At 40.4% G+C, this 25,246-nt stretch overlaps 1 protein-coding gene across 8 annotated transcripts in view; it reads left to right on the forward strand.

Moving 5' to 3' along the window:
• The first annotated feature begins 229 nt into the window (after positions 1 to 229).
• Positions 230 to 25,246, forward strand: part of NREP (neuronal regeneration related protein) — a 36,816-nt gene continuing 11,799 nt past the window's right edge. For 2 of the 8 annotated variants that reach the window (XR_004318643.1, XR_004318644.1), the window contains exons 1-4: positions 230 to 367; positions 736 to 777; positions 2,076 to 2,144; positions 21,087 to 21,164. Coding sequence is in view for 6 of the 8 variants with exons in the window: in XM_032476507.1 (XP_032332398.1) it covers positions 2,130 to 2,144; positions 19,404 to 19,490; positions 21,087 to 21,164 (180 nt within the window). In the remaining 2 variants the exon portion in view is untranslated. Of the gene's footprint in view, positions 368 to 408; positions 778 to 2,075; positions 2,145 to 19,403; positions 19,491 to 21,086; positions 21,165 to 25,246 lie in introns of those variants that run through there. The other 6 variants (XM_032476507.1, XM_032476508.1, XM_032476509.1 and 3 more) reach the window with 6 other exon arrangements.

A 25,246-nucleotide genomic window follows, 5' to 3' on the forward strand; every position in this document is an offset into this window, starting at 1 on the left:
CAGTACGGGCCGCGCCGCCTCTCCCCGCGGCCCTGGCCAGCCGCCGGGCTGTGCAGCGCTTTGGCCGCCTTCACGCCTGGCGCACCCCCAAACCGCCTCCTCCGCCTCCTTATTTGTCTGAAAAGCAACCGCACGTCCAAGCGGAGAAGCCCGCTGGGGCGGGAGAGGCCGGGCCGGGGTGTGTGCGCGCCGCGCTCGGGGGGCGGGGCCGGGGGCGGCGCGCCGATCTTCAGGCCCCTTTGTCCCCCAGGCCCGGGCGGGCGCAGTGGGGGCGGCGCAGCGCGCGGGGCGGCCGGGGTGCTGGGGACCTTAGCGCGCGCGCGTTGGCCGCTCGCCGACCGGGCCCCGAGTCGCCGATTCCTGCCGAGTAAGCAGTCTGGCTCCGCCGCGGCAGCACAGTGGCAGCAAGGCTGGGGCGCTGGCGCCGCGCCAGCCCATCAGAATTAGCTCATTGTTCACTAGCACACTAGCAGCAGAGAGAGGGAGAGAGAGGGAGAGAAACTGACTCTTAGAGAAAGAGGCACACACTCTTGGAGAGAGAGAGCGAGGCAGGGAGACCTTCCCCTCCTTCTTTTCACTAGGCTGCACTTCTTGGAAGTGAAGCCGGTTGGGTTTTGTTTCCCTTCCCCCTCCTCCCTCCTCTTCCTCCACCCCTTTTTCCCTCCCCCTCCCCCTCCCCACCCCCCAGCTGTCTTTCTAGCATGATACCCTTTTTCATCCACATTTGTGTTTCAGGTGTAGAGAGGAGAGAGTGAACAGGGAGCGGGGCTTTTGTCTGTAAGTATATGCCATTCCCATCCCCGGCCGGGAGCGCTGCTTTCTCTTTTGTGTCGATTTCTTGCCGTTGCTCTTTAGCTGGACCCTTCAACCCTGCAGAGTTCATGCTTCTTCCTTCTAAATTTTAAGGAGCTGAAGCGTGTACCTTGGAGAAATTTTGGCATTTTGGTCCTGCTGCTTTCAGGCTGGAATTTAACTTGGGCTTAAAAAAAATGCACAAGTTAAGAGGGAGAATTCTTTTGGAAAGGGGTGGGGTTTTTTCCTTGTTGGTGTGGTTAATTTTTGTTCTTACTGCTCATAAAGCATTGTTAGGAACTGTTTCGTTTCTTTGCATTAGATGCACTTTGGTGCATGCAAGCCCCCCCCCTTTATAAAATTAATTTGTGTCCCTCCATCCTTAGACTTTATTACTCTTTCAAAGCTGCTGTCGCCTCCAAGGGTCTTTTTAGGCATTCGATCTTGCAACACTTTTTTCTGCATTTTCTTATAAAGCAGTTGAACTTTGGGGGAGGGAGGGTTTAAAAATAAACGACTGCCTTTTGCTTGATGATGACGATAATCTGATTTGCATTTATATGTATCTGTAATACCATCATAGGAAAACTCTAAGAGCTTATGATACCCTGTTAGAGAACTTTTAGTTTCTCCATTCATCTTAATTTTTGTCATAACTTGTGTTAACAAAAGAACTGTGTTCTGATGACACAAAGGATGAGAGGAAAATCACTGCAGCATGTACATTAATGTTTATTTGGTTTAGAGAGAAGGGCATAATGGTGTATATTCCTGACTTTCTCCCCCCCCCCCCAGTGTGGGTTTTTGTTTTTTTTTTTAAACACGAAAGGTTATGTAATGCAGTGCCATTTCCAAAAATATCCACTCTGAGGCATTACACTACACGGTGGAAGGCTGATTCCTATTCTGCTGTCTTGATTGCAAATATACTGCCAGTAGTATGTCTGGGAACAAAGAGCAGCCAGAAAACAATCTATTTTTATCACTTGATTCTACTTTTAAGTTGCTAAACCTTTTGAACTCCTGCAATTTAAAGATGAACGCAACACTAAGAATAGCCCAGGACTCTGCAAAGCGAGGTACCAGGGATTCCTTTGTCCCCTGTTTAAGCCTATAGACTAATTGGAAAGCTCTTTCAGAAGCCCCACTGGTTACAATAATTTGCATGTAACGTAGCTTAACCACAGAAAATGATTATTTGTCTGTAACCTCTAAACAGGCATTTTTCGTTTGCTGACCTGTGGTGAAGCAATTTGTCTACTGTATTTAAACATATTTTGCAGGTTGGTTGGTCTCCCTGGACTGAAGAGAGGGAGGGTGCAAGGCCAAGACTGTTAATGATTCTCAAAATGGTAAGAACTGGTCCTCAGAGGAAATTCTCAATTGCTTCTCCTCAGTCTTTATTTCATGTAAATATCAACCACCCACCTTCATCCCGCCTCAACCCTTCATTGTTCCTACCCCATCTGACCTTTCAAAGGTTCTATCTCCAGCATGGGGAGCTTTGCAGCCCAACTGTTTAATATGAATTGGATGCAGTGAATTAGGAATTGGGTCTGTTGATTTTCAATCATTTTGAATAGAAAACAAATTCCTTTTTCAGAAGTGAAGATTTATTTAACTTGAACAACAGAACCTGTTCTGTTCTTTAAGAAGAGTGATATGTTGTGACATGTGTGGAAGAGGTGGCAGCAGTAGGGCTCAAACAAAGCAATGGGTCTTCTATTAGAGATAGCCAGAACTTAGCCAAAATGTGGGCGTCTGTGTCCAGCTTATCCAGCAGCTATAGTATCTGCTATCCTTAAAAGCAATATATACATAGAGCATGGACTTTAATATTAATATACTCTGTCTGTTGTATCTCAGATATAATTAGTGTTTTTTGTTGTTGATTTATAACTTTGGTTATGAGAGACATCTCAGTTTTAGAAGACAAGCATGTTATCCTCTAAATGAAAGTGTAATTATTTCTGACAAGCATTATTACCCACAGAAGAGGTAGTTTTGTGTTTGATGACTAATTAAATAAAGAAATAGGTGAAATATACATTAAAAACAGCTCAATAAGTATATTAATCCTCTATAAAAAATTTCCCCAATGGAACTAAAATTGAACTGAAAAAATAATAGAAATGTCATGAAACTTTTCAGTTAAGTACAGCATGCCCTATTGCAGATGTTTATGCTCTTTGAAACACCTCTTTGCCACTTAGAATGTGATTTACAAATTTAGTTTTCAGTTTTTCTTTTAAATGAGGGTGGAATTTAATGAATCAAAATTGAATCTGATATACTTGATGTTTGCTTTGAGAACAATCCAAATATAAGCTCCCAAAGAGAAAAATGAATCAGAAGCAATTAAGTGAGTTCAGTTTGAATTCTGTTAATAAATAAGCTCTTTATTTTGTGTGTATGCCCCACCTATCCTTTCAACAGATGAGTGTCAAAGCACTAAATAACATAGAAGTTGCTTGGCCTTAGATTGAGAACAACCAAATTAAGGAACTTGAGGTAGAAGGGCAGAGATAAACAGAAAATTAATCAGTGGGTTTTGTGCAGATGGTACCTAACTTCATATTAAATTCCCAGTTAGCCATTGTCACAGAGTTCTAGGATGGTAATAAAATAAACTGCTGCAAAGGATTTTTGTTTATTTAATTACCTTTTACTGTGACTGCTCACATCACCTTGTCTTCTAGCTCTTTATCGGGGAGCCTTACCCTCTGTGACATCATAGATAGACCATGGAGATTCATGTCTGTTGTAATATGTTAGGTGACCAATTTGGTTCAACAGCAGTTTGACCACTGACTCTGCCAAAACTAGCCCTATAGATGAAGCTCAAAGAGTAAATATCATATTTCCACAGTAGTGAGTGGAGTGAGCTTTGTGGAAGGCAAGTGTGTGTGCCAAAGCCGAGAATGAAAGTTGGAACGATTTGAATGCAGAAGAGCAAATTTGAATTGTTATTACATGTTGTTAATTTCTTACAGTTGTCATTTATGTATGGTGGCAGAATGAAAAATCACAATTTGTTGTTCTTGGAAGTATTTTTCCTCATGGAAAAATTCTCACAACTTTTTGGTGATCCTTTCATCAAGATGTCAGTCCCTTTTGGCACAAGCCCATTGCCTGAAATGAAACCACCGACAGTTATTGTCTGTGGGTGATTCCAACTAACTTTCTAGCAATTCTCTTATTCCGGGAGGTCTGAGCTCTTCAAAGTCTTTTCACATATTAAGGTAAAAAGAAGTTTTGATTATGTATTTTTTAACTGGTGTTAGAGGTATCTTACACCTCCCTTTCTCCTTTTTGGCAAAATGAGGTTATTTTCTTTCCTTGATTAAAACTGGAAATATTTTGCTGATCTCTGTAAGTGACTTAAAGACTCAGCCCATATACAATACAAACTAGTGCTAGGGAGGCAGTGGACTTAACACCTACCCACCTCTAGAAAATACATAAACATGCCTTTTCTGTTAAGCATATACTTTCACTTACATAATTTAAAGCACTAAAGAGGATCTAATTTCAGTGTATTTGACCTGTTGAGTAAAGGGCTTATTCCAAATACAAATGTATAATCAGCTCATTCCAGTGTAAGAAATTAACTAGGAGACTCCAGAATTCAAAACAGTTATTCATTATTTAGACATTTGACATACCCTAAAATGATAATGTTTTGCAACAATAGTTTGAAGACAGGAAAGCATCCTAGTGTGCCTTTTACACTATCAAAAAAAACAACCACTTTGTTAACTCTGCAAGGCACTATGAGACCCTTTGAGCACAACTCCAGGGGACGCCATTTCCATAGATTACAGTGCATCTGGGGTTGTGCATCTCAGGAGTACTGTAAAAAGTTTTAATTTTGAGTGTGTTTTGTCTTATCGTAGTTTTCCAGAATGTTCTTTTCAATAACTCATTCCCCAGCTTTTTAAGTTTTCTAGTAAGCATACCTTTTTCCAGTCCTTCTTCCCTTTTGCAATTAACAAGATATTGTGAATTTGCAGAGCTCTTCAGTATTTCTTTAATTTGTAGTTGGCTTTTTGTTAAATTTTAATTTCTAAGGTTATATTTTATGCGGGTCCTCGATATTTACTTAGCTGTTTTATTTTAAAGGTACTTGCTTTCAGATATATCAATGAGAAGAAAATACTTCAGAATGAGCAGTCTTATTGAATAGTTTGAAAAAAATTGTTTAATTCACTGTCAAGGTTAAGTCCTGATTGTCAACATGACTACCCTCTGTGCTGTAAATTTGCCTCCAAGTGTGGATGTGCCATGGACTCAACAGTGGCAACAAGCATAGGCTCGTTATGTTTTAACAGAGAGCTAGGAATTGGAACAATTATTAGATTCTCTCTAAGACCAATGCTGAGCTTTTCAAAAAGATGAGTTGACTCCATTGTACTGTTCATAGAGCTCTGCTTTCTGTACCGTCTGTGAAGTGGCATTCATGGGCTTACAAGGAGACTCTTTCAATTAATCTCTTCAGTAACATAAGATTTTCTTGTTTAAAGAAAGAGAGATTGAGGAGGGAGAGGTCCTAATGGTAGCTGTGCCATTGGGTTTTGGATGTAAATGTACAAGTTGCTCAGTAATTCTTGATTGTGGAGATGCTGAAGAGTACCTAGGAGGGTAATTTTATATGGTACTGTCTTCTTTCACCAGGCCTTCTGGCACATTGTGAGGGGAGAATTGGGAATTGTTTGGGGAATTAGGACAGTAGGGATGATCTATCTGGGTTTAGCCCCAGTTCCACTTCCTCTTGAGCTAAATAGATAGTTCAGGCAGGAGAAGGTATTTGAGCAGAAATCTTGGAATCAACAGTTATTTAAAGTATCATTTTATTTTAACCTGATGAGATTCTTAAAAAAAATCTGGCATGTAAATCAGATCTTCATAAATACACTGAAGGAACTCACTTTATTTTAAACCCTAAGATGAATACTTTAAAATAAGAAAGTACACTTCTGAAGTAGGAGTACTTTACTAGACCAAATGAGTAACCTCCAGGTTATGAGTTTACACTTTAAGTGTTCATCTACACTGTACTGAGCAGGAGCCTTGGAGTGAAGTACTGTGGCTTCCTTGCTCTTGTACATATTTTTTTAGTGCTGTTTCTGGCTGGAAAGTCTTTTAAGGCTTTATCTTCACAACCAAAGTGAAATGGAGGGTTGAAATAATTACTTGAATAGTGATGCTTAAAACAAACAAAAAACCTCCTGATTTTTGTCTGATTCACAATGTTACTGGAGTGAGGTAGGAGTGGGAAGACTTGCCTGAATTACCTGAATAATTCCTTTGTTATATAGGAAAAGACTCAGGATAAGGAAATCTTACCAGCAAATCCAGTTTGAATACATCAGAGGGAAATGTTTTGAATGTACTTGGACTGTGTCATCTTGGTTGATCAAGATATATTTAAATATTCTAATTTTAAACCGCTGTATTGCTTTGAACTGGAAAACAGGTGAGCCATAAATCTCAGCCCACGTCTGTAAAAATTATGGTTATTAAAATATCCTTTATTGGGTCTAAATTTATCTAAAATGGGTACTTCTGGACATATTTTGCACCTAGGGACACTTCAAGAATCTTTCATTTCAGTGGTTTAAAAAACAGCGGTGGTCCTGAAATTGATCTGTTAGTGCATGACGAGTATTAGCAGCTCTAATGGTTTGGGATTTAAGCATTAGTATGGCTCTCAACTAAATTCTAATATCAATTCAGTTATTAGTAACAATGACATGGTATTAACCTGGTGTAACATTAGATTGTACTCTCCTGCATTATTTGTTCGTTGGATCACATGCATTTCTTCCGTTGACCAACTAAGTTATAGGCTCCCAGAGGGCTTATAAACTTCATATACAGTGCTTAATAAAGTATTAAATATATGTTAGAAGCGCAGTAAATGTTTGGTCTATGCATGCTTATATCTATTAAGCAGGACTTTCTGCATTTTTTTATTGAAGTATAGTCAGTTTACAATGGGTCAATTTCTGGTGTACAGCATAATACTTAAGTCATACATATACATACACATATCCCTTTTCATATTCTTTTTCATTATAGGTTACTACAAGATATTGAATATAGTTCCCTGTGCTATACAGTGTAAACTCATTTATCTATTTTATATATAGTAGTTAGTATCTGCAGATTTCAAACTCAGTTCATCCTTAATGACTTAATCTTGTTTAGTTTTGGTGAAGTAAAAGTAATTTATATCCTCACATTCTTCTAAAAAGCTAGGGAGTTGAAGTGAATGTAATTTTAGTTTCCATGGCAAATTATTTTCCATTATTTATTAACAAGAGAAAAAAATTGAGATTAAACCATAAAGCCACTTGCCAAAAAAGAGTGGCTTGCAACTGCTCACCTTTTTCAGCTTTTAGAGCCAGCTCTGAACAACCTGGTGAGATGCTAGCTCTCTAGGTTTGATCCAGCTGTGGTACTCAAAACTCACAGCAACTTTCCCTGCAGCCCTAAAAATCACCTCCGGATTCCAGGAGGAGCTTTGCTCCCGGTATTGGAACTTTAAAGCCTTTACTTATTTCCAGTGTAATCTGATTCTGTCATATGAAAATCCCAAGAAAACCAAGGTGCCATGTCTGAGGAAACTGAAGAAATGAGAAGAGTTAGCAGAGGGATTAAGCGTCAATCCCTATGTCAACTGAACAAGTTTTTTTTTGGTTTGTTTTTTTTTTTTTTTTGAGCATTTTCTTTGTGCTGAGTTCTCTGCATTATAGAAGGTGCACAGTTAGCCAGTACCTTCAGTGGATTTATATTTTAGTTGTGGCAGGAAGACTAACATGCATGGTGAATTCAAACAATGTCTTGCAATATAATTTAGTGCTAAATTGTAAGATGCAGAAGGGTGGTACTACTAAGGACTGGGGAACCATAGGCAAAAAAAATTTTTAAGGAGGTAGAAATTAAGCTAGACCCAGAGGTGACAAATACATAGCGTGCTTGCCACCACTGACTCCTGCTCCGCCTGTGGCAGATGTCGCTAATCGAGGCCTCGGCACTCATTATTGTTATTCAGCCTGAATATGATTTCAGAATCCTCCCTATATTGTTCCATTAACAGTTGGTTGTCAGCGGCACAAAAATTTGCAACCAGACTGCTCCTTGAGAGCAGGCACTATGCCTTCTTAAGATTTTTAAGGGCTGAGCACCAGTCCTAAATAAATACTGCGTGGATGAAGGTGAAGAATAGGCTCAAGCATGTGCTGTACAACATGAGGAATATCTTCAATATTTTGTAGTAACTGTAAATGGGAAGTAACCTTTACAAATTGTATAAAAATAAATTTTTTTAATTTAAAAAATTAGAAAAGAATATTTGCATAGATTTAGATGAGAGAAAAGCATATTTCAGACAAAAGGAATACAGTAGAAAGGAATGCTTACAGGAGTGAGCACCATGCATTTTTGCTGCAGTAGGGAATGTCCTCCTCCCTGGTCAGGGCCTCTGCTGTCAGACAGACCTAGCAGTCAGGGACTTGAGGTGCTGAGCCCGAGGAAGCCCTGAGCAGGCACCTTAGAGATGGCCTGAGGCTCTCACTCAGGTTCCAGCCTGTCTCTCCTTTGATTGTGCCCAGCAGAAAAGAGTACACACACTCACTCACATATACTTTCTCATGGATCATAAGCTTAATTTGTTGCTGCCTCTCCCTCTCCTTGGGCTGGGGTGGAGTGGCGGAGAGAAGGAAGGTGCCCAGCTGGAAGGAACTGGGAAGGAGGAAGGGAGCACACTTAACCTCCTTCTCAGGAGAAAGTGGCAGCACTTCCCCTGGCAAATGCCAGCGGATTCCTCAGTGTCCCCTTGGCCAGCGCAGGTGTGCTGCGGCGCCAGCTGCGTGAAGGACGCCCCAGGCTTCCCGTCTGCGAGGCTCACTGGGTGGAGCCACGTTGCTCATCAGTTGTAAGCACGGGCACCCAGCTGGGTCTCTCTGTCCTTCCTGATTAGCCAGACCTAGGTATTCAGCGTTCAAGCCAGCACTTACATCATGATAAAATTGTTTACAATTTGAGGCCTACAGGCTGTTACTCATTTAGCCAGTAATCTAGTGACCATCTTCAGGGAATCTCATCACATGATACACATCAGTTGGCGTAGGCCAAGTCGATGAAGGATTTTTCTGGATCTCCTCTGGAGACAGCACAGACTCCTACCTTAGAAGGCATCAGCTGCAAGGTTTTTAGCAGGAAACGATTTCACTAGCTCTTTTAGCCCCTGCAGATCCCCAGGTCCCTCAGTGAGTGACATAGGTAAGCACTGTTCCTTGGATTCTTTATGCCTACTCCCACCTCATATTTTCAAATAATTTTTTTTTTCAACCTCTGTGTTCAGACTTTTGTAAATTTAATTTCTGTGGCTGGGCAGCCATGCCAGGAACTATGTGAACTCATCTTTTCTTTCTCTACTGTAGAATATATTTTCTTAGAGGGACCAGGCCACTTGTTATTCCAAACACACCCCAGGAGTCCCTCCCTCTGTGCCTTTGCTTACTCAGTCCTAGAAAGAATGCTCCTCCTGACAAAATAAAGCTCTTCTTCCAGACGGAATTTAAATGCCAACTCCTCCATGAAACTCACCCCAGAACATCCAGCAGGAAAATCTCATGCTGCTCTGTACTGTCATCACACGGCATCCCACTTGTAGCTGGCTTACTTCTGCATACTTTTCTATCCTCCAAGATTGTAAACTTTGAAACACAAACATTGATTGTGAGTATGTGAGCATCAGCCCTCTCTTTATGGTACCAGTTGAAGTTGTGATGCCTTTTTTTTTCCTTTTCCTCTGTCGGCAGAATAGTGAGTTCAGATGTGGAGAAGTTTCATCATTGAGAGGGAACTCTAGAACAGCTGGTGGAGTTGACTGGCATTCTTTTCCTGCAAAGTGGAAGGAAACTCTAAACTTCTTTGACCTTAGAATAGATTGCACATCCGTAAACCAGTCTGACCACTGCTCCGATACCTATCCAGGAGCTGGCACATCCTTGGTGATCAGTAAATGTCTGTGGAATGAATGAATGAGTCAGAGTTCATGGACGCATGGAGGTGTATTAGTTCTGGGTAGAACGAGGTGGCTCACCTTGAGACTTTGCAGGGTTGTGACAGTTCAGATTCTAAAATGCATAGCCCAAAAAATGAGATCACCACACACAGATGATGAATTTGCCACTAAAAACCCCTCTTACTGGATAAAGAAGGCTCAGGGTCAGGGAGGTAAGAGGGGAGAGTTAAGTGAAATCTAAGCACAATACAAAAACAGCTCCTCAGTTTTGCGCTCCCTTCTTTGACACTTCTGTAGACAGAAGAGGCCCTGAGAGAGTCCAGAAGGCTCGTTTGGTATGATTGGCTGGAAGAGGAATGTCACTTTAGGGTGGAGTCATGATTCCCATCCGGAATGTTGGTGGTGGGTGCTGTTGGGTTCCAGGTTATCAATGTTGTTTTGCATGCGTCCCACTGTTTGTCTCTCGGCAGTCTGACTGAGGCGGTCTTGACAGTACAGCATAAATCTGCTGTGGTTTCCCAAGGTAATGAAATCTTCATAAATAAAATTATTGCCTGTGATTACCTCAGATTGCTTTCCAATCTAAGCTTTGTGCCTGAAAAGTGTTAACGATTATCTAGCTGGAGATAGTTTTAAATTCTTGATTTTACAGTGTGCTTGTTCGGTGTTCATCCTCACTTTCATAGACTAAAGTACAAACATAGCTCGTGTTCAGAAAGGAGAAGGGGAAGATATATAAGAGAATGTGGCTGATGAAAGGAAGGTCTGTTTGTCCTTTAAGCTGAAATTGGGAACCAGAGCCATTGATTGGAAAGAAGGGGAGAATAGTTGCATAGCCATTGCCAGTAAAAATACAAGCCGAAAACATACCAACAAGAGGGAGGTTCATAATGTGCACTGAAGATCTGGTGTGGCTGCCCCATTCTAGCTCTGCTCCCTTCTCCACTCCAGCCCTTACTCAGATCACCATCACACACCCCTGTCCTTTGATTACTGGGGCAGGTAACAGCCTTCCTGTCTGAATTGTGTTTGATACAGTTCCAGCAGGGAAAAGTACTGCAGTCCAGTGGCTGAACAGGGAGAAATCTACAAAAGTTGTTGTGTTTAAAATGGGTCCAGGCCTTTTGAGGTCACTTTTATTGGATGAAGTCAGTGTCGGATATAGAACCTGCTCTTGGACAGGAAAGAGTAGAAATTAGGAGAAGATACTGCATGGTTGGCAGCCAGCATTCACAACTGTCAAGGAAAAACTAGAGTCTGTAGTTAGGTGGATAAAACTTATTGACTAAAATACTTACAAACATGACTCAAGGAAGGGAATGCTATTAAGTACTTTTCCAAGAAGTACTGTTTCGTGCCCTTCATTAAGTCATCATGGTGAAAGTTACCAAAAGGCTTCCTGAGACCATGATTGGAAAAAAGTGCTCTTGTGCACATTGCCTGGCAGTTGCTGCACCTCCGTGTTTCGTTGGGCCATGTGGGTTTGGCAGCACATGGATGAACACTTAGCCTAGTGCCTGCTGCATTGTAGGGACTTGGTTAATACTGGCTGGAAGAATGAATACTGGGCAAGAAATGGAACAGCTCTTTGAAACATGCAACATCATGGACTTTCTGTGCTTGTATGGTTAAAAGAATTTGAATTTGAAAAGATGAATTCATTAACTAGCCTTCTCCTCTCCTGAATAGATGTCCCAGGATTTGGTGGCTTAGCTCTAAAAAACTTTTTTGAAAAAAAAATGTGTTTTCTTTGCTACTTTGGCACTTCCAGCCCAAACTAATGGGGCATCTTCTTTGATAAGATGTTCATTCTCTAGTATTGAAAGCTACCTACCAAATACTCAATACTTCACAGAAAGTAAATACTTAGTAAATACTTGATTTATTGATTGGATAATCACTTAATATATATACTCAACCAATTCAGTTAATACAGCATCAGAAATTCTGCCCACATCTTCTCTGAGCCCTTCACATCTTTGTAATTTTAATCCTTAATTACCTTGGTTTGACTGTTTCAGAAACCTGGATGCTCTGGACCATAACTGAGGGTCCATTTCACGGTGCCCTGTGGAGACTTGGTTCTAATTGTCTATCATGAAATGCCTCTGGCCCTTGGATATTTTGCTCACTTCTTGATAACAGAATCTTAAATTGTTCTGATCTTGTTATCAAGGTCTGGGAGCCAAGTCTCCACATCTTTTCATTTCATCTTCATTAAGTCTATTCTTTTCCTTTTTTTTTTTTTTTTTTTGTGAGGACTGCTTTTTAAACTTTAATTTTATTATACAGGATTAACTGTCTACACTGTCACAAGCAATTCAATCAGAAATTCAATTAAATTTGGTTTTTTGGCATCATAGAAACAAGTCATCTGATAATTAATGTGAATTTTTACCAAATTGATCAGCTATTCTTACATTGTTTAGACAAAACCAGAGGGCTACCACATCTTTGTGATTGAATGCAGTACTCTACATGTAGTCTAAGGATCCAACGCTACTTTTCTTGTTACTTGCTATTTGTTACTTTCATGATAGTAATAACTAACAAGTGGTTACTTACCCCATCTCCATTTTTCCATTTTTCTGTCTTTAGAACTGACTGCATTTCTACTACATTAATTAAAAGTTTCCAAGAGTGGTCAGGTTAAATTTGTTTTTCTTTCTGAGTTACCATTCTTAATAGTTTCTACACTGCCTCTGGTCTAACAAGTATTTATTTTCTTCCTCTTCAACTAGGATCACTTTATATTTATATGTAGAGTATGGTTTGTTTATCTGCATATCATTGATTAAGATAAGAGTTTAATTCTCCCTTGACTAAACAGTTTGTTTTCCAATGGAAATTTTAAAAAGCAGAGTTACAGTGAACATGATTTCAAATGCATTTGTTGAAAGATATTCTGAATTAAGTTGTCCATTGCTAGGCCACCAGAGAAGTTGTTTGAAAGTTCATTTAGGGGTCATATTCAAACAATTTGGTTTCTCAGCAAATGCCCCTTGTAATTAGGTGCTGTGTTTGCTAGGTATTTGTATTGTGCTGAACATTTCCTTCTAGGGAAAATTGAAAAAAGACAAAACTGTAGTGACCAGTGTTGCTTGGGTTTAATTAGATCCAAAGTCCTAATATAGCCAAGCCAGAGTTGCTGCTATAAGAGCAGTCTTTCTCAGAGAAAAAAATGTGACAATGAGTGTGTATTTGTCCATGAATAACTGAAAAATTGTGCTGAACTCTGGAATTTGACACAACATTGTAAAATGATTATAAATCAATAAAAAAGTTAAAAAAAAAAGAGCAGTCTTTCTCTAAGGGCTGTAGAAACACATGGACACTGGGAGGCACACCCTCTGTGCCCTCAAACAGTGCTGATTTTTTTGGGGGGTAAGTTATTTTGAAGGGCAGCTATTTATCAGAAACACAGGTAGTAGAGCAACAAATACATTTGAGAAAACTGCTCTTGATAGCAGATGTCAGAAATCCATCTAAATTTCATCACAAAGGCGCCAAGTGGAGATGCTCAACACCTACTTGGGGGATTGAGACAGCCCCCAGCTCTCAGGGTCTAAGTGGTGGCACTGCAGGGAAAGGGCAGAGAAGATGAATATTGACAGACTGTGCTCTCTGAGAGGAGAGGCTGGGTTTGCATTCTGTCTTCTCCATTTCTTGGTTATGTGACCTTGAGCAGGCTCCCTGACTGCCCCCCTCAGCATCCTCATCTGTGAAACGGTGAGGAGGGATGACCATGACAGCTAACCCAGATCCAGTGAGTACTGCGCCAGACCCTGTGGCCGTTACTTTACATCTGTTGATGCATTTGATCCTTGTAACAGCGCCCTGAGGATTAAATGAGTACACATGGAAAACATGCTTAAAATCAGCAGTAACAACATTATAACGAACTTCAGGATTCATTTTCACAGAAAACTGTGGGTCTCCAAATGTACATACTCTGCTGGTGGGTGTGGGTTCCAATAGCTCACATATAATGCTCGTAGTTCTCTTCTTTTGGAGAAGTATAGTTTTGCTGATTGGTTTACAATGGAAGAAGGACAGAGGGGGAAAACCCACAAGATGAGGTCAATGTATTCTCTTGTCACAGAGTGCAGTCAGGACTTGGATTGAAGTTCTGAGTTTCCAGTGCTGTCTTTTTCATGTTAAGGAGAATATGTGATCCCTTTCCCAGGGAATTTAGCCTCCTGGTTTGGCATTCCTTTTGAGGTATTCATTGGGTGACTCTCCGTCTTTATCCATTTGGGCAGGTGGCTGCCCGCTCAGGTCTCCTCTGCTTCCCGTGGTACTGCCTGACCAAGCCCTCATCAGGGAGAAGACTGCTGAATTAAACCATGCTCCACCCAGTGGGGCTGAAAATCCAGGGGGTGCACAGGGCACATCCATCCTAATTTAATTGTATTCCTCTTGTACTTTTAGCTTTTTGCCGGTTTTCATAGAGGGCAGGTTATGCGAAGCCTCTTGGTGTCCTCTTTGTGACCTGAGCACTTAGAGCATGTGGATACAGATCTGGCTATATTTTCCCTTTTTTTTTTTAAAGCCAAACTTCTTAGAAGATAATCAACTAGGCTCTGGTTTAAACCAATTTTAATTACATCCTCCCTACAATAGAAATCCACTTTACCTCTATATTTGGTGATCTGTTATGATGCCGTTTGCTGGTGAAGAGACAACAGTCTTTAAATGACCAAGACACAGCAAGACAAGCATTGAACTGTGAAATGACTTTTGCTAAATGCTAAGCGGTTTGCAGCTGCCAGCAGAAGAGGGTGCATTGATGGAAAGAGTGAATAACTTCTTTTGGAATGAGCCCTTGGGGAGAAAATGCACACTTTCTGGAAAGTTCAGTCTTGCACGTGGCAGCAGGAGGAATGCTTCAAAATGTCCACAAACTCCTCAAAAGCAACTAGCTATCTCATCATTCACCCAGACCAAGAAAGCCCCAAATCCTTATGTCTAGATAAGTACTTGTTTCACCAACCTTTGATTGAGGGCTTTAACAAAAGGAATGAGGACTTCTGTCACGTTGAGGTGACAATTTTCATAAAATTTTAATGGCTAGCATGGTAACTTAAGGACAAGAGGAAAGAAAACTTAGCATTCTTGGGGAGTAGAAATCAGAATTTTTATAGTTATTTGAAGGTGAAACTCAGCATACCTAAAATTATTCAAACCAGCTAATAAAAGCAAGTCTCAATGTTTCCTATTAACCTTGGAATGTGCTTGGAAAAAGTCCTGCTAACTCCAGATGTCTGGTATTGGAAAGCACGTCAACAGTATTACTCTCATTTGTGGAAGAGAATACAGTTCAGAAATTCACAAGTGCAGCTTGCTGCACTGGAGACGACACGGTTTTTGCTTTCCTCCCTTCTTTCCCCGCTGTCTCTCTCCCTCCCTCTTTCTTCCCTTCCTTCCTCCCTTTCTTCCTTTCTCTTCCCTCTTTCCCTTCCCTTCCATCCTTACTTCTTCCCTTTCACCTTACAAGTAGGAGAAACATTGCAAGATGTGTTTGTAATTTCTTGGGTACAAATGAAAACCAACTTATATAAGGGAATGAGGTGGTCCAGACTTAGAACTCAGATGTGTTAAGTAAATATTTACTCTGGTTCTACTCCAGGGAGGTAAAAGATTTTATTAACATATTTGTTGAGGTCATGAGGCAAGGAAAAGCTTATGCTGTGCTTAAATGCCTGAGGGGCTTTTTTTTTTTCCTGCTAGTTAACAAAGGACAGTATTTTTTTTTTCTGCTGAAAAGAGCAAATATCTTGTTCTGTGGCCTTTACTTTCTTATTGTTCACCCACAAACGGCTTAATCTCAAACCAGAGTCTTAAAAATCTGCTTTGTTTTTTTCCTTTTGTTTGGAAAATCTCTTCTTAGATATCCCTTATGAGTTTTGTTTCCAAGCTTTATTCTTGTGCTTTTTCTCCCGGTTTACTTAGGGCTGTTATCAGCTGTTTGTCCTTTGTTTTGTCTTCATCTCTGAAAAGAAAAATCGCCCGTTTAAAGTCAAGACTTGAAGTGTTGAACTTAGTTCCTTGAGTCCAGTCCACAATTTGGCTCTGATTACTGTACCAGGCTGACGTCCAGGCCAGGGGAGGGTGCCTTGGCAGAAATCTGAGAATTCCTCGATCAGTAACTCCCTTTTTTGGATTTATGGAGTCTTTAGGTGGATTGTTTTGTGCTAAGCATGTTCCTTTTGGAAAGGAATGAGGCTGGGATGAGAGGAGGAATTTGCGCGCACAAACGTTCGCAGCTGACCTTGGGGTTCACCAGGGTGAGCTCGCCAGCTGCTCCTGCTGCACCCCGCCTTGAACCACACATCGTCCAAACTCCCAAAACTCACGTAATAAACGGTTTTAAAGAGTGGTGACAAAGCTGAGTTGGACAACATTGTTAACCTTCTGTGGCTTGCTCCTGCCTTGATTCCTCGCTCCTCTCCGCCTTTGCTCTTATTCTTAGAAATCAAGTTGTAAAAGACTCAGCAGCCAAACAAGCAGAATATTATATTGTGGAACAGGGTGACTGTAAAAAGCTCTTTGTGCTGACGATTAATTTCACATGTAAACACTTGCATTTTGTTGCCAGCGAGGAGATTTCCTTTTCCTTTCTCTGCCTGGTTGAAATCTAGAAATAAAATTCCACAGCTGTCAGGTTCCCACATAGTCATCAGCGGCCTCTCAAGATGGCTTCACAGGGAGCAGAGTGGATTTGGAGGATTCCACTGTAAAACTCTACACAGCTTGTTTCAAGCATCCCAACTCACAAAGAATTACAAATCCTTTGCCTGCCTGACATGTCATGTTGGGCATTAACGTAACCTGCTGCATAATATTAATAAAATGTGGACATTTTCTGTACCATTAGTAAACATATGCACCGGAAGCAGAGTTAATGCCAATGGGCTTAACCAGTTTGTGAGCTGTGAACCCCAATTGTCTCTTCCATTTCCACAGGTTAAGAACTTACCAGGCCATGGACAAACTGAGAGTGTCAGCAGGTGTAATATAGCAATGGCCTAAAAGTCTACCCTTCCCTTTCCAGCAGGAGGGCATTTATGGTTGAGGGCAATAGGCAGGTGTTTTTTTACTGTTTTCTCTGTGATTATCCAGCTCGTGCGTGCGTGTGTGTGTGTGTGTGTGTGTGTGTGTATTTAAATTAGGTCACTGCATGTTTCACTTAGTTTTTAAACCAGAATGTTTGCCAACTTAGGGACCAACTAACACTCATTCTCCTTTCCAGAATGTGCAGAATGAACAATATCTGAATGACCCAGTGTTCTGCATGTTTAGCTTTTTGTCTTCTCGTTGCAATGCATTTCTCCCACTGTGTACTTCATCTCCAGGCAGCATTCACGGGCTTAGGCAGATCTCTAAGACTGGGTCTCTAGAGAGACAGCTCAGTGCATCATCTTTTGGCACCATCTACTCTTTGATGTAATGCTGTTCAGAGAAAATGATCCTGTAACTCATTTATGGTTTCAGTTTACAGTCTGCCCTCTCACGTGACCAGCAACACCTGGGAGCAGACTGGCTTTTGAGGGAGATTCTTATAGCACCACTTCAAAAGGTATCTGCAGAAATGAAGAGCACGTATGTGCACAGAAATTCTCCTTGTATTACAGCACTAGGTTTCACAACCTCCTAGCCAACTAGGCAGAATAGAACACGTATACATGCAGACACATACACACTGTTTAATTGGCAGAGAGATTATGGAATATACTTCTTTGTGCTCAAAGAATTAATTATGCAGGGTGAACACCTGCTGCTCTAGTCTGCTCTCCTAACTGCAAGGGGTGGGCACCTATCCTTGGTAAGTCATGAAAGGGCCATTCCTTAAGCACTTAGAACCCCACCAAAGATAGACAATAATATAATTATGGTCGTTAACAACCAAGCCATGCAACATCTTCAAAGCAGCTTTCTGAGAAGGTACGTTAACAAATGCACTAAGCAGCACATGTCTGTGATATACTTAGGCTCCGAATAAAGCATGACCCTGCCTTTGAGGATCATGCTCATAGAACAGTCTCCCCAAAGAAATATTGATAAAGACAGTAAATGAACAGAGGAAAACACAAATTTAGAAACAGGTAATAGATATAATTCAAACTTTGCATGCAGTTTGCTGAAAGTGATAGGAAGCACGTCAGTTAGATTGATTCTGGATATGGGCTGTACTGTTGGAACATAAATAGCAAGTTTTGACATGAAAAGCTTGAGAAATTAAAAAAAAAAAAAAAGAATCTGAGTGGTAATCTAGTTGGCATTTTGTGGGAGAGACCTTGCAGGAGTGGTCTCTGATTTCCTGCACATTTTGTTTTTCTACTTTGGATACCAAGTGATAATCATTGGCAAGCTAATTGCTTTAAAGACTTAAAAAGTGAAGTTATTTTTCACGATGCATTGTCCTGTGAATAAAACAAGCCTTGAAAAAAGAAAGATTAAAAAGCAAAAACCATGAGCATTTTATTCTCAACTTGTATGCAGTGATAGATAATTGAAACTCAAGTGCCCTACCATCAAATACAAATAGTACATCAAATAGTACATTTTTTCCATAAAACTATATTTAAATATATAGTGGGTTAAAATATACTTGAAAGCAAAAATCTGGCTTTACCTCAGAGTTGCTCATGGATATCTAAATGCATAGCTATCATGATTAGTGTTTTTAAACCAGTGTGATTCTTCATGTCAGTTCTGTTGTTTCTAAACCTAGTCATCAGTGAGATAACTAGCATTATAGAAAAAGGCACAGCAACTGACGTTCAATGAGCGTAAACTTTGACCTTCCCCAGAATTTATGGAAAACCTTTGCATGTTCTCCAATTTAAAACAATAAAATATTTCCTTCCTCTGTATTTTCGCAAACACTCATGCTTTCTTAATTGCTGTGAGTATAACTTGCTTCCCAGATTTGTAACTTTTTAAAGAGCAGTGTCCTCAGGATTTTGAAGATATTTTATACTTTTTAATACTCATGTTCCTGAGTTCATTGGCAAAAAGTCCTTGGCTGTTTTTCTTCAAAAAAGTAAAGTTCTTAGAAAAAAATTGTAATAATAAGTAAAACAATTTCTGAGAGACAAGCTATTTTTCCCTAAAATCAGACTTGGGTGGCTTCAGTATTGATGCTTTGGACCTAGAAGTTAAATGCTGACATAGTGTCATTTTGTTAAAATGGAATATCATACACACACAAAAAGAATACCACAGAAAAGCACAAGAACACAGACATAACATTTACTTGATTTTGCTTTTCATTCTGTCCATGTGCCTACTAAATTTCTACATGTATTTTTATCAATTTTGATTTACAGTGGAACTTTATTTCTTGCTAATATGGGTAATGTTTTAAATTATACTTAAAACATACCCTTAAAAGCAATAATGTAGAGATGTCATTTTACATATATTTATATTAAGTGAATTTACAGTGGATCCCAATTTGGGGTCTCCTAAAATTGCCCAAAGTGGGATTTTGTGTGCTGTGACTTTCTTTTCATCCTTAGAAAAACATTTCTTAGATTGTAGTTTTGTTTTCTTCATCCATTCCTGGTTAAAGGGAATGTCAAGGGTGACTGTCCCAAACAGGCAGATGGTGGAATTCTCCTGGAAAGAGCTGAGCAGAGGAGAGGAAGACCAAGCAAGAGTAAGGAGGTTGGGGTTGGGGGACCCGTGTGGCCCAGAACGCATTTTCTGGCCCAAAGCCAGAAAATAGGTACTGTTCTTGCAGGATGAGCCCTCAAACATTAAAGACTTACTTGTGTGGTGGCTGGGGACCGGTGTAATTTTGAAAGTGGGATGGTAGGCAATTTGCATTCTGGGGTAATTCGAGGGCACTTGGGATTGTGGGAAGAACTGAAATTTAGAACCGGGAAACCTGGCTTGAGTTTGAGGCCTGTCCTACACAGTGTGACTTTGGGCGAGTCGGGTGACCTTTCTGAGTTTCAGTTTCCTCTTCTCTGTAATGATAAGACCTATTCACAGGCTTATCATCAGGATAAAGTTGGTAATATAGGCAAAACGGCTCTGAAAACTGGGGTGTGCCCTGAGCGTTACCAGGACTGAGCACAGATGCTTTCTGTCAGGCTGTCCCCACAGAGCCAGCACAGCCATCCCTGTTTCCCCCTCAGGCCCCACCAAGCGATTGACTCAGACATTGGGAACATGCAGGTAGCCTGGTGATTAGGTGGCCACATCTTGCTTCCCGCAACAGAAAAAGACAGATAAGTCTGTTTGTTAACCTATTAATGAGATGTGATTCTTATTACTACTTATTCAATGTGAAGCTTATTTACAGCATTCAGAGAATCAGATCTGGAGGGAATCTTACCTAATTTCCTCCCCTCCTTTCAAGCAGGGCTGTATCAAATGTAAATTAGCCCTGACAGATGGTCGTTGGATTCGGTTTCTAAATTTCTTAAAGAAGATTTCACAGTTTTCCTCTCTAAATTCTTTTAGTAATTTAACAGTTCTTGTGCCAAGCTCTTCCTTATAGCTGACCTAAATCTGTACTTGTAATTTAAGTCCTTACCCCCACTCCTGTCTTTACAGAGATGGAGAACAGCTGGTCAGCAACCTTCCTATGATAATAACCCTTTTTAGATCGAAAGAATTGGACTCACTCTGTCCACCTCGTCCCTCCCCTGCCCCACCCCCACATTCATGAGCCAGGGATCACCCTGCCCCACCCCTCTCTGTCCCCTGGCTCCTTCCCGGCAATTGGGCAGAGTGTTGTCCATGGACACGTGGATCTGGGGAGAAAGCACATCCTTCTTCCTTTCCTTCTTATGCTTTGTGCATAATCTCGAGCCTTCTCATAAAGGATCAGGATAACCCTTAATAGCGTTCGGTGGTTACTTGGCACATTTATCTCATAAATATGGAGTTTTGTGAGGATACTTATCAAAGGACACTTTGAAAATTAGGCCTCTCCAGTGCCTTAATTTGCTCAGCCAGTCGAGCTGTGAAGCTGTCACTTTGCATACTGAAGGTAACATTGAGTGATATCTGCTTGATTGGACTTAGTCTTGGAAGACATTGAGCGAAAACTCTCTGGAGTGCAGTGTACATTCAGAAGCACCCTGACAGTCTGAAAGAGCTGAGGGGCTTCCCCAGCACTCAAAAGTTGCAACTGGGAAATAAGTGACCGTTGTGGGGAATTGAGCTCATTAAGCTGATCCCATGTGGTTTCAGGGTGGCTCCTGTTTTTAATCTGAATGTGTGTGCTTTTCTCTCTCTCCAGGTTTATTACCCAGAGCTTTCTGTCTGGGTCAGTCAAGAACCATTTCCAAACAAGGAAATGGAGGGAAGACTTCCTAAGGTAAGTTCTCTAGCTGACATTTTGTTAAGATTTTTTTCAATTTAGAAACAATTTTTTTTTAAAGAGTTTTTCATTTTAATACTCATTATCGTCTACTATAATAATCCCTTAACCTGATACTGTTATGACCTTGGCAATAACATATGCTACAAAAAAGAAAAAGAATATTCTAAAGTCCTGTGACTCTTACAGCTTGTATTATCTTCCTTTCTTAACAAGTCCAAAGTTCAAAGCAAATTTTCATTTAAGAATTATGGAACCAATTTACCAAATGTACATTTTACAGGTTTTTAATTTGCTCCATTCCTAGGCAGATAAACTCAAATATGATGATCAAACTAAAAGATATCTTAAAAGTATAAGATAAGGACAGTTTTGTCTGGTAATAATACCTGAATGTCTGATAAGATTGCCCATGAACCAAAACAGAAAGAACTTAAAAAAAAAAGTACTGTATTTTTTTTCTTCTAACTTTTAGGCCTAAAAATATTTTCTACAGGCTTTCATTGTTCTGATATCTTAAGTGTGACAAATCTCTGCCTGAAGAAAATTTGTAAAATTTACATTTTAGGTTTTAGCAACATTAAAAAAAAAAAAACCAACAAAAACATTTACCAGTCTTTCCTGTAGATACCTTTGGACTTTCTCTGTAAGGGTAAATATCAATTTGACCTTAAGCAGGAGGACTGTACTTTTTACCACTGACTTACTGATTTTGGAATTAATAAAAAAAGAGTCCTTTGAAAATAAAATTTCCATTTAAAAATTGCACAAGTGTAATTGACCAACGGAGAGGACTCCCCAACTATTACTGTCATTTCAATTTTGAGAAACTCTCTTATTTACCCTTAATGGTTTTAGCAATTCCCTGTCTTTTACTGACAGGCAACATTAAAAGAGATTATGCCAACTGGCAGTTTGCACTGAAAGAAAACAATTCTGAATCACCTTTAATCTTTCAGAGAATTCCTGAAGGTCAAGGTCGAAATCATTGGCAGGAAAGTAGGTGAACAAAATGATTTGGGCCCTGCCTAAGCTAGACTTGTTCTGGCCTCATAGAATTGGAGTGGAAGTGAATTAAAATACTGGAAGTCTACTTAAAAGACACCCACACCCCACCACCTCACCACCCACCATACCACCAGCAAGCACAGTGTAGTCTACACATTATTTGCTCGGCCACCTCAGGGCATAACTCCCCTGGGTAGCTGAGGGTATGATGTGATTATGGAAGGGAGAGTATAGTCTTTTCATTAGTTCTTGCACCATTCAGGCATCCAGAGGTCCTCTCTTTGATACTGGTGGCCTCAACCAGAAGGGCAAGACTGGGTAAGTTCTTTAGTGAGGTCGTCAGGGCCTCCCTTTCTTCTTGGAAGGCCAGGCTGGGTCCCCGGGCCTTGCCTGCACTGAGGTAGGCTCCAGGAGACTGGCACAGAGGATCCTGGGATTCAGGTCTTCTGCTATTTTAAGTTCTTTCCTCTCTAAATATATGAAGAATATTTTAAGCATAACGTATTTGTGCTTTTTCTAGCTGTTACCTTCTGGAAAAGCACATCTTTGCATAATCATACGGAAAATAATTTTGACTTACTTGGTCCAAAGCACATTACTGAGTAACCAGAGGTTTCATATACTAACAGTCATCAGCAGAGAGGGCCGTCCAACCAGAGGTAGATCAGCTTAGGGGACATCCAGGAAAACAGTCTGCAGAGCCACTGGCCACATCTCTGCCCCCTCCACCAGCCTTCTTGATTACTCAAGTTCCTCAGTCCTACAGGGACCATTATATGCTGGATGATGGAGGAAGACAGGACAATTTTTGTATGAATTCTTGCAAGGCCTGACATGTGGAGAATAACACATCTTTGTGTCTCCTCTTTAAGATACCTCCTAGCCTTGCTGCAGAAACTTAAAATTCCTTTAAAGGGTAAGGAAAGACTTTTGTTTTAAAATGAGGGACAGGAGGTAAGGACTGAAATCTAGTAAATTCCAGCCTCCAAGGGGAGGATGTACAGAATTTTATCTCCCCAGGAGCTCCCCAGGGCGCCTCCTAGCAGACCTCCCTGCAGGGTTTCCCGCCACTGCCTTGCCATTGTCCTGTTACTTGGATGTCTCCCATACAGCAAGTTAATTAAGGTCAGGCCGGGCAGGGCCGGCTCTTGTCTGTGTTGACTTAAAATCTAGCAGAGTGCTTGATCCAAGGCACTCAGAACATGAATAATGAAGGGAAGACATGTGCAAATATTTGGAGGCCTCAAAAGAGAGAAAAATAATAATAAAAATGGTAAATACAAATCTGAAATACCTCCACATTTTTTTTTTTCCTGGAAGGACTTCTTTTCAAATTACCCAGATCCCACCCAGCTCTTTATTTCATTTTGTTGTGTATTTTTTTTTTATAGAGATAAGAGATTAGTAAGACCGAGATAGGGACTGACTAGTGTTCTGTATACTCACTTAAGAATAAGTCTGAAGTAGGCAGTTTTAAGGCCACCCTTATATGCAAAGAGTATAGTTGTTGAGTGAAACGTTAAGAACTTACGATTTCCCTTTCCAGGCCTATGACAGTTAGCAGTCATTGAATTCTCCTTTGTCCAAAACTTAAGTTTGTCCTGTTCCTTAACCATGATGCTAACTGGTTGACGGGGGAGGAGGAACAAACATTATTTTAAAGACACCCAGATTACAGTGAATTTCTTTTTTTAAATATTGGGATTGCAGGCTAAAATTTCAAGATTGAAATTGTTTTCACAAATAACAGGAACTGCCCAATATGATGCTTTCGGAAATTTATCTAGATCTTTAAATGTGTGTAAGTGATGAATTATATTTTAATTTAATTTTCTGGTTTGGTCCTGTTGGTATTTAATGGCACCAAAGCAACCTCTAAATCACAAAGTAAAACTGGAGCATTAAACTAAATACTGAGTGGATTTTATATACATTCTAGAAATGTATGATCTCAAAGTCCAAGATTTTTAAAAACAAAATTTAGGTGCACCAGATGTTCAATATGGGAAAATCTATACAGTAAATAAGACTTCTTAAAGTTGAATTATCTGTTATATTTGGTTCACTCTGGGGCTACTGAAAACAGTTTTTTGGTTTCAAGTTGTTTGGAAGTTCCTGACTTCTGAATTCTTAAAAATATTCAAATGCAATAATTTGCAGATCACAGATTATCACTTTAACCCAAGTACTTATATCCAGTCAAATTGGCTTATTACCACTATCCTGTTAGAACATGTGGCTGAGCAAAAGGAAAAAAAAAAAAAAAACAACTCAGCAGATCTTTTAAAACCATGAGGGATCATTTTTTTTTTCAAGAATACTCCAGTAATTAATGGTTTGGCTAAAAGAGACTCTTGTCAAATATTCACTGTTTTCATATCTGAGTGGGGTATAAAATCTAGCTGTGATAAGACCTTTGTTTTCTGTCATTGTCCTGTCCGCTTGCTGTTTGGTTGTGACAGAGAGCTTCTCCCCGTGGGTGCTCAGTGGCTTATCAGTCACGTCACGTTTGGATTCTCCTAGTCAGAAACACAAAAACCACACTCATCAAAATTGTGAGGAGGGACTAGAATACCCCGTCAGCCCAAGCTAGCTGAATCTCCCGTTCTCCTGGGCTTCCTCACTATCTCCTCTTTTCTGCAATCACTGCCTGCCTCCCCACTTCCAGCCCACATGATTTCCCTCCCAAACACTCCCCGGCCTTTGGTGCCCACTTCTGATCCTTCCTGTAAGGCTCTCTGGACTGTTTGTCAGTCGATTCTAAAATAAACCATACATATGTTACACTGGTGCAGTTGTGACATGCTTTAAACATTTTTACTATGTATTAGAAGACAGTTATCCCCCTTCCACCACAGCCATTGAACTCTTTAAAAAAAATATGTTAGTACTCCTACGAGCACCTCCCACCCAGCCTCCTGTTGGGCCCTGTCTGATACTAGAAACTGTCTTCAGAAACCTGACTCTGGGGAATGCGGCCTCCTCCATCGTGGGGCCCAGCCTTTGGAGAAGCACTTGATTCTACTAAAGCCAAGACGGCTAGTGTTTAATTACTTCATGCCCCCACAGAC

The sequence above is a fragment of the Camelus ferus genome, chromosome 3 (genome assembly GCF_009834535.1).
Source record: "Camelus ferus isolate YT-003-E chromosome 3, BCGSAC_Cfer_1.0, whole genome shotgun sequence".
Taxonomy (NCBI): Eukaryota; Metazoa; Chordata; class Mammalia; order Artiodactyla; family Camelidae; genus Camelus; species Camelus ferus.